Source organism: Macaca fascicularis, chromosome 12 (genome assembly GCF_037993035.2).
Source record: "Macaca fascicularis isolate 582-1 chromosome 12, T2T-MFA8v1.1".
Lineage (NCBI taxonomy): Eukaryota > Metazoa > Chordata > Mammalia > Primates > Cercopithecidae > Macaca > Macaca fascicularis.
In genome coordinates, this window is record NC_088386.1 from 60,959,101 (window position 1) to 60,969,572 (window position 10,472).

The 10,472-nt window shown below is 35.8% G+C and overlaps 1 protein-coding gene across 4 annotated transcripts in view; it reads left to right on the forward strand.

The window, feature by feature from the left end:
- Positions 1–10,219, forward strand: part of SCN2A (sodium voltage-gated channel alpha subunit 2) — a 163,902-nt gene extending 153,683 nt beyond the window's left edge. For all 4 annotated transcript variants that reach the window (XM_065525595.2, XM_065525593.2, XM_065525596.2 and 1 more), the window contains exons 26-27: positions 4,659–4,929; positions 6,545–10,219. In XM_065525595.2, the coding sequence (XP_065381667.1) occupies positions 4,659–4,929; positions 6,545–7,740 (1,467 nt within the window). In that variant the 3' untranslated portion in view covers positions 7,741–10,219. The remainder of the gene's footprint in view (positions 1–4,658; positions 4,930–6,544) is intronic.
- The last annotated feature ends 253 nt before the right edge of the window (positions 10,220–10,472 follow it).

Here is a 10,472-nt window from a genome sequence, read left to right on the forward strand (position 1 = left end):
AATTAAGTGTTCAGTTGGTAAGCCGGCCAATAACTCAAAGAAAATGGATAGCTATATTGGGTCAAACATAAAGGGTGTACAATTTGAGCCTAGTCTTTAGGAAATAATACAATTTGAATGAATAGAGAGAGACGCAGAGAACATTTACTATATGAGAACATGTATACTTCATAGCCATATAGATAAATATATCAGCGGAGAATAGTGATGCATTTGAATTAGTGAGTAGTAAACCTTGGTTTTCCAAGTTAAATGAGTCAAGGTTACCATACAAGTCTGAAGAAATTTGTGCTAATTAAGCAACACAAATGCAATATAGTTAACAGAACAGCCTAGTAATGTGAAAAGAAAGATTTTAGAGAGTTTAACCTAGAGACTGGTGTGGAAAAATGTTAGAGGCAAAATAACCCTGGGCCATAGACAGGAAGATAAACACTTATATACAAGAAGATGAGTCCATAATCTGTGTCACACCAACTGGACTGGAACTACTCCAGGAGTGAAGTTAGCCAATAAGAAGACTCAATTGGGATGAAGCACCTATGAAACACAGGAAAAGAGGGAGGACATGTAGATAACAGAGAATCTAAAACATAAACCTGTTGATGTTTTGTGAGACTGTTGGTTCCACTATCATAAACTGAAGTCATATGAAGGCATTGGGAAAAATAGTGTCAGAGCCTATGAAATGTCCAGACTGAGAAAAGGATTTTAGAATTGTCAGAACAAAATTCAGTTGAGCTCTGAAGCACAGATTCATTTTTGAAAAATAATTAGAATAGAGAATAAAACAAAATTCTCAGAAGACCGTGCATACTTCACCAAGATATAGGAAGAAATAAATCAATGAAGAAATGAGATTGTGTTTACTTCCATCAGATGACATGGATTTACCTGGGTAGTGGTAGGGGTACGTGGAAAAAGTTCAACACATTCAGCTAGAATGTTATCAGTGACAATTTGACAACTTAGGAAGTAACTGGTAAAGTCCACATATTCTTCATTGACAATATATACTATGCAGTATGCCAGGCATTTGAACTTAAATATTGAACAGTTTGGAGTCTAGTTAATGCAACAGATAGTAATCAAATAGTCATGCCAAAAAATGGAAACCTCCCAGGAAAAAAGGGATACATTCAGCTGTGAGAACTGATTATAGGGAGGGTACCGATTAATCAAGGAAGTTTAGGGAAGGCTTTGTTAATATAATACACTAGCTGAGGATGGAAAAAGAATAGAAAGCATCAATAGCCAGAGTGGGATGAGAAGAGCCCTGTAGAAGGGGAAGGAATATGTGAAGGTCCTTATGTAGGAGGACTGGTGAGATTGGAGTGCAGAAAGTCAAGGTTCATTTGGGACACACTGAGAATAAAGAGGTTAGGATAAGCCCAAACTTTTCTGGGCCTTGGAGGCCATGTTCAAGAATTGTTTTCATCCTAAGAGCAGTAAGAAACCATTAAAATGGACCCAGTCAGTCTGGGCTTTGTGTTGATCACTCAATCAGCTTCATACAGGCTGTGTGAATACATTGTAGACTTGTTTTGGAGCTATTTCAGAGATGGTAGGTAGCCTGAACCATAGTGATGTGGAGATTAATAAAAATGGATGGATTTGTGAGCTATCACCAGAGTGAAATTTAAAAGTTTGTCTATTAATTGAATATGGGAGCTAAAGAAGGAACCAACAAGAATGACTGGTGTGTTTCTGCTTTGCACAACTGGATGAATACTGGTGCCATGCAGGAAAGGAAGAAGGGACATGAGTGGTGAGAAAACTGGAGATACTAGTTTGCAGAATTTGGCAACCAAGGCAGAGTAAGAGAGTGAGAGGAAGGAGGAAGGGAAATAAATGATGAATATTTAGAAGAAGTAGCAAAATAAAGGTTTCTTAAGATTGAGAGATTAGGTTCAAAGCAAAGCAAAAGGAATTTTAGAGAGGAAAAGATCGAAGAGAGGGAATAATTATGGCATAAAAATGCACAAGATGTGGGACAAGAACATAGTGGTCTAGGGTAGGTTTAGAAAGAAAAAGGGGCTGAGTCCTCTAATGAATTTGGAGTAATATATGAAAAGAACGTGGAAATTGAGATAATATGAAATGCAAAGGGAAATAGAGGAGTGTATTTAAACTGTTTAAATTTAATGTTCTCAAAAAAAAAAAAGTAAAAATAGAGGGCAAGAGAGTGGAAATTTATGAGAAGTTTGGAATTATCTCTGGAGAAAATGAAGGACAAACGATTGCTAATTGTTAAATGTGAAGAGCCAAGATGAAGTTAGAGAACATAAATTTTTGGTAAGATCTTCAGAATTATCCATCTTGTTCCAACATATTTGACACCCTAGGATTTAAACGGGAGAACAGAACACAGAGACTTGGGATTGCAGTTGTACATTGAGTGTCTGTCCCATTGGACAACTCTATGAGTAGGGAATCTAAGGAGCTTTTTATTGGTCATGGTGATATTAAAATTAAGAACTAATTTCTGCTTTTAATATATTTTTAACTTACTATACTCTAGGAGGCATATCTGAGAGAAAAATGGCACTGCTCTGCTTTTGAGGGGCCTCGAAACAAGTGGAAGAGAAAGAAAACTAAAATTGAATAAGAGCAAACCATTTGCAATACAATGCCATACATTTTATGATCAACGAAAAAACTCAGTTTTCTGAGAGCACTAAGTGCTTTACACTCAAAACTGAGTTAGAATTCATGAGACAGAGAAGGGGTGGGGGACATCTGTTTTAGACAGAGTAGTAGACAGATAAACTATGTAAAATGATACAGTAGAACCTTCATAAGCTTCTAAGAGTGGTAGGTAGGAAATATCAGAGGGTGGAAGTAAGGGGAACATACCAGACTTGGAAAGGTAAACCACAGTAAATTAAGAATTAATAAGGAAAGGTTTGAACTAAAACTACACACATTCATTAGGTTGAAAGAGGCCCTGAGAGGAGAGATCCAGCTGCAGTAATAGAAATCTAGTTGAGCAGGCCAAATACACATTCAGAGGAAAGAGCAAAACAAAACAGAACAAGTAGTGTTTGATGTCCAAAAATCGCCATTGGAAGTAATGGAAGCCTCCCTATAGAAAGAGGGCAGAACACTAGGATGTAGAATCCAGGCCACTAAAAGTGTCAGGATCTGGGAAAGCAAGCCATTAAGTGTATATGTAGCAGAGTATTAGTCATTCTAGTTGCAAAGGTAAAGTAAGGCAGCCCAACAGGGGTAAGTCAAGACCGGATCCCTAGATTACCTGAGAAACAAAGCAGATACGTGCAAAATGTAACAATGCAGAAACAAATGATCAGAACTGTTTTACAGTTTGGGGACTTAATTCCATAAGCAAGACATAAGGCAGTTAGTACTTGGAAATAAGGTCCAAATAGACTAGGGCAAAGATTGAATATTTCCATTGTGACTTTTAAAAAGACAATTTTATTCTTACAGAAGAGTTACCCATAATGCATACTCTAATGAATATAGACACAGTGTCCTCTTAATTTAACATCTTATGCAACCATAGATCAGTTCTCACAACTAAGAAATTAACTTTGGTATAATACCATTAAATAAAATACAGAACTTAGTCAGATTTCACTATTTTTTCCACTGAAGCTTTTTCTCTTGAATAATAATTTTTAAGGCATCTCAGCTGAACTTTAAGATGAAATTTAAGATACTGTAGCTTTAGTGGGAGAATATAAAGTCAGAAACCAGATGAAAAATTTAAAAAGAGAGAGGAAAACTTAGAGAAGTATTTATTTATTAGTTATTTAAAGTAAAATTAATACCCTCACAACACATGGCATGAAAAATTTTATTATATGGCAAATATTTACTAACTGTCCATCATAACATGATAGTGTTCTGTGCACTGAGAACATAATAGGTGAGTTTATAAAACCTGGTATCATTGTTAGTACAAATAAAACAAATACATTTGAATAGAGCTGAATATACAATATACAAAATTTTCTTCCAAGTATACAACAAAAATAAAATACACTACTTCCTTTAATAGAATAGAACATTGTAAAATGTTCCATTGCAATTGATCCTCACATAAGTACTATACAGTAGCATCAAGAGATAAGATTTGAGACCGGGCATGGTGGCTCATGCCTGTAATTCCAGCACTTTGGGAGATCGAGGTGGGCAGACCATGAGGTCAGGAGTTTGAGACCAGCCTGACCAACATGGTGAAATCCCATCTCTACTAAAATTACAAAAAGTAGCCGGGCGTGGTGGGGTGTACCTGTAATCCCAGCTACTCAGGAGGCTGAGGCAGGAGTATCGCTCGAACCCAGGAGGCGGAGGTTGCAGTGAGCCAAGATCACGCCACTGCACTGCATTCCAGCCTGTGTGACAGAGCCAGACTCCATCTCAAAAAAAAAAAAAAAAAAAAAAAAAAGAGAGAGAGAAAATTTGAGTTCTAACCTGGAGCTTCCCTATATACACTACTTACCTAAGGCAAGTTACCTCATCTCTCCAATCACTGGTTTTGCAAGGAATTTTTTTTTTTTCTAAAATGTTGTGAGAATTAAAGGTGTGTTTTTATAAAAGCAACAATTTTATGTTGCTTTCTTAAAATCAGAAGAATTGAATTCAATTTTTTAAAAGTTTCTAATGGAACTTTTACGTATTATTTGTTCCAGAACAAATTCCAAGGAATGGTCTTTGATTTTGTAACCAAACAAGTCTTTGATATCAGCATCATGATCCTCATCTGCCTTAACATGGTCACCATGATGGTGGAAACCGATGACCAGAGTCAAGAAATGACAAACATTCTGTACTGGATTAATCTGGTGTTTATTGTTCTGTTCACTGGAGAATGTGTGCTGAAACTGATCTCTCTTCGTTACTACTATTTCACTATTGGATGGAATATTTTTGATTTTGTGGTGGTCATTCTCTCCATTGTAGGTAAGAAGAGGTGCTTTTATTCAATTAAGAAATATAGTAGTAAAAATGTGTGTTTTAAAACTTTAGAGGTGTTTTTCACTAATCTTCCTCATTCATCCCAAACTCCCAAATAAAAATCTAATAGTCCATTTCTTTAGTTTGCCATTTCTCTAATTGCATGCCATACTTGAAATGATGAGTGGAATAAAATGAATTTGTATTTTCAGCTTTCAATTATTCTCATTTAATATTTTCATATATTCTCATTCATTCTCATCTCGGAAGACAATAACTGCAACTTTGGCAGAATACTCTTGTACCTGGTCATACTCCTGTGGTATTGATAGTTACTACTTTGAATAAACAATCATTCCACACACATATATACATAAATCATTTGAAGTGGTCACATAATTGATAAATATGACCTCTTAAATAATTGGAATATTGTGTATGTGCAGTTATATATATAATTACACATATATAAGTTTCATGTTATCTTTGGGTGCAGTTTTCTGTAGTTTGCAGTATTTCTTTTTGGAAGCAAATATTTTGTTTGAAAATCCAAAACAAATTTGTTAACATCAATGATACATTAATGTTAGAATACATACATATATTAAGTGCTAGGAGTGCAAAAGGCTTATTGGAAAAATATATATATATAGTGTTTATGTATAAGATACTAAATGAGGTACTGGAAGTAAATATAAGAAGATTTAAGAGACTCTTCTCCCTATATGGGGAAAGAGAACATTCACATGGAGGGGAAAATCATATAGCACTCTTTAAACTACTTTCTTTAGTAGAATAGAACATTGTAACAATGTTCCATTGCATCTGATTCTCACATAAGTGCTATGAGGTAGCATGAGGAGGCAAGATTTGATATCTGCCCTGGAGCTTCCCTATTTACACACCTGCTCAATGACCTAAGAGAAGTCACCTCAGCTCTCCAATTCCTGGTTTTGCAAGGAATTTTTCTGTAAAATGTTGTTGTGAGGATTAAATCAGATTATGTATATATATACATGCACTTAGCACTGTGCCCAGCATGAAGAAAATACTCAGTAAATGGTCAGTGTGACCACAAGAAAAAATTGATATTATCACCATTTACTGATGCATAAAAGCAAGTGCCAGGATTCAGTCCCAAGTATATCTGTCTCCAAAGTCTATGTTTTCTTCTGTACATCACACTGCCTACTCCCAAATGAAACAGGATCACAGCCATCTCTGAAAGTTAAGAACTCTCATATTCCTGATCCAAAATCATATGCCTTTAGTTCTTATGCAAATACTATAACTAGTATTTTGGACATATAAATTAATTTCTGTACTTGGCCGTTGTATGCTTCATGATGTCTTTAGACCTTCCAGGGTTGAGTCATTTTTTTGATAGATGCTTTCCTTGAACTAGGAAAAATGACCCTTGTTATCTTCACTTAAAAGATGTCAATGTTATAACACAAAACATACCAGTTTCATTTTGCTGAACAAATATTGCAGATTATTTGCATACATACATGTACCTAACTGTCCTGTTCACATTTTGTAAAACTAACGTAATTATGTAAACTTTCATTTGCTACTATTAAGTATAACATTATTTTTGTTATTTGTTGATTTTCTACAGGAATGTTTCTGGCTGAACTGATAGAAAAGTATTTTGTGTCCCCTACCCTGTTCCGAGTGATCCGTCTTGCCAGAATTGGCCGAATCCTACGTCTGATCAAAGGAGCAAAGGGGATCCGCACGCTGCTCTTTGCTTTGATGATGTCTCTTCCTGCATTATTTAACATCGGCCTCCTGCTCTTCCTGGTCATGTTCATCTACGCCATCTTTGGGATGTCCAACTTTGCCTATGTTAAGAGGGAAGTTGGGATCGATGACATGTTCAACTTTGAGACCTTTGGCAACAGCATGATCTGCCTGTTTCAAATTACAACCTCTGCTGGTTGGGATGGATTGCTAGCGCCTATTCTTAATAGTGGACCTCCAGACTGTGACCCTGAAAAAGATCACCCTGGAAGCTCAGTTAAGGGAGATTGTGGGAACCCATCTGTTGGGATTTTCTTTTTTGTCAGTTACATCATCATATCCTTCCTGGTTGTGGTGAACATGTACATCGCGGTCATCCTGGAGAACTTCAGTGTTGCTACTGAAGAAAGTGCAGAGCCCCTGAGTGAGGATGACTTTGAGATGTTCTATGAGGTTTGGGAGAAGTTTGATCCCGATGCGACCCAGTTTATAGAGTTTGCCAAGCTCTCTGATTTTGCAGATGCCCTGGATCCTCCTCTTCTCATAGCAAAACCCAACAAAGTCCAGCTCATTGCCATGGATCTGCCCATGGTCAGCGGTGACCGGATCCACTGCCTCGACATCTTATTTGCTTTTACAAAGCGTGTTTTGGGTGAGAGTGGAGAGATGGATGCCCTTCGAATACAGATGGAAGAGCGATTCATGGCATCAAACCCCTCCAAAGTCTCTTATGAGCCCATTACCACCACGTTGAAACGCAAACAAGAGGAGGTGTCTGCTATTATTATCCAGAGGGCTTACAGACGCTACCTCTTGAAGCAAAAAGTTAAAAAGGTATCAAGTATATACAAGAAAGACAAAGGCAAAGAATGTGATGGAACACCTATCAAAGAAGATACTCTCATTGATAAACTGAATGAGAATTCGACTCCAGAAAAAACCGATATGACGCCTTCCACCACATCTCCACCCTCGTATGATAGTGTGACCAAACCGGAAAAAGAAAAATTTGAAAAAGACAAATCAGAAAAGGAAGACAAAGGGAAAGATATCAGGGAAAGTAAAAAGTAAAAAGAAACCAAGAATATTCCATTTTGTGATCAATTGTTTACAGCCCGTGATGGTGATGTGTTTGTGTCTACAGGACTCCCACAGGAGGTCTATGCCAAACTGACTGTTTTTACAAATGTATACTTAAGGTCAGTGCCTACAACAAGACAGAGACCTCTGGTCAGCAAACTGGAACTCAGTAAACTGGAGAAGTAGTATCGACAGGAGGTTTCTATTTTCACAACCAGCTGACACTGCTGAAGAGCAGAGGCGTAATGGCTACTCAGACGATAGGAACCAATTTAAAGGGGGGAGGGAAGTTAAATTTTTATGTAAATTCAACATGTGACACTTGATAATAGTAATTGTCACCACTGTTTATGTTTTAACTGCCACACCTGCCATATTTTTACAAAACGTGTGCTGTGAATTTATCACTTTTCTTTTTAATTCACAGGTTGTTTACTATTATATGTGACTATTTTTGTAAATGGGTTTGTGTTTGGGGAGAGGGATTAAAGGGAGGGAATTCTACATTTCTCTATTGTATTGTATAACTGGATATATTTTAAATGGAGGCATGCTGCAATTCTCATTCACACATGAAAAAAAATCACATCACAAAAGGAAAGACTTTACTTCTTGTTTCAGGATGTTTTTAGATTTTTGAGGTGCTTAAATAGCTATTCGTATTTTTAAGGTGTCTCATCCAGAAAAAATTTAATGTGCCTGTAAATGTTCCATAGAATCACAAGCATTAAAGAGTTGCTTTATTTTTACATAATCCATTAAATGTACATGTATATATGTATATATGTATATGTGCGTGTATATACATATATATGTATACACACACACACACAGAGATGTACACATACCATTACATTGTCATTCACAGTCCCAGCAGCATGACTATCACATTTTTGATAAGTGTCCTTTGGCATAAAATAAAAATATCCTATCAGTCCTTTCTAAGAAACCTGAATTGACCAAAAAACATCCCCACCACCACTTTATAAAGTTGATTCTGCTTTATCCTGCAGTATTGTTTAGCCATCTTCTGCTCTTGGTAAGGTTGACATAGTATATGTCAATTAAAAAAATAAAAGTCTGCTTTGTAAATAGTAATTTTACCCAGTGGTGCATGTTTGAGCAAACGAAAATGATGATTTAAGCACACTACTTATTGCATCAAATATGTACCACAGTAAGTATAGTTTGCAAGCTTTCAACAGGTAATATGATGTAATTGGTTCCATTATAGTTTGAAGCTGTCACTGCTGCATGTTTATCTTGCCTATGCTGCTGTATCTTATTCCTTCCACTGTTCAGAAGTCTAATATGGGAAGCCATATGTCAGTGGTAAAGTGAAGCAAATTGTTCTACCAAGACCTCATTCTTCATGTCATTAAGCAATAGGTTGCAGCAAACAAGGAAGAGCTTCTTGCTTTTTATTCTTCCAACCTTAATTGAACACTCTATGATGAAAAGCCCGACTGTACAAACACGTTGCAAGCTGCTTAAATCTGTTTAAAATATATGGTTAGAGTTTTCTAAGGAAATATAAATACTGTAAAAAGTTCATTTTATTTTATTTTTCAGCCTTTTGTACATAAAATGAGAAATTAAAAGTATCTTCAGGTGGATTTCACAGTCACTATTGTTAGTTTCTGTTCCTAGCACTTTTAAATTGAAGCACTTCACAAAATAAGAAGCAAGGACTAGGATGCAGTGTAGGTTTCTGCTTTTTTATTAGTACTGTAAACTTGCACACGTTTCAATGTAAAACAAATCTCAAACTGAGTTCAATGTTTATTTGCTTTCAATAGTAATGCCTTATCATTGAAAGAGGCTTAAAGAAAAAAATCAGCTGATATTCTTGGCATTGCTTGAATCCAATGTTTCCACCTAGTCTTTTTATTCAGTAATCATCAGTCTTTTCCAATGTTTGTTTACACAGATAGATCTTATTGACCCATATGGCACTAGAACTGTATCAGATATAATATGGGATCCCAGCTTTTTTTCCCCCCCACAAAACCAGGTAGTGAAGTTATATTACCAGTTACAGCAAAATACTTTGTGTTTCACAAGCAACAATAAATGTAGATTCTCTATACTAAAGCTATTGACTTGTAGTGTGTTGGTGAAATGCATGCAGGAAAATGCTGTTACCATAAAGAACGGTAAACCACATTACAATCAAGCCAAAAGAATAAAGGTTTCGCTTTTGTTTTTGTATTTAATTGTTGTCTTTGTTTCTATCTTTGAAATGCCATTTAAAGGTACATTTCTATCATGTAAAAATAATCTATCTGAAAAACAAATGTAAAGAACACACATTAATTATGATAATTCATCTTTCAATTTTTTCATGGAATGGAAGTTAATTAAGAAGAGTGTATTGGATAACTACTTTAATATTGGCCAAAAACCTAGATATGGCATTAGGTAGAGTAGTGGAAAGTTACAAAAATTAATAAAAAATTGACTAACACTTTAAGTTGTGCATCTTTTCTCCTTCCTGTCCACCTATTGTTCTTTTTTTCACTTTTCCATTTCAATTTCTTCCTTATGTATTCTTGATCTACTTTTATTTATATCCTTCTATCCTTTCCTTGGGTTTTCAGTATTTTTCATTTAGGATATTCTCCTTGTTTCTTTTCTATTCACCAAATGTCTTGTTTATTACAGTCTACAGACCACTTAGACTTAGATCCCTAAAATTTGCTATCACTCTGTAAAGTGCACAT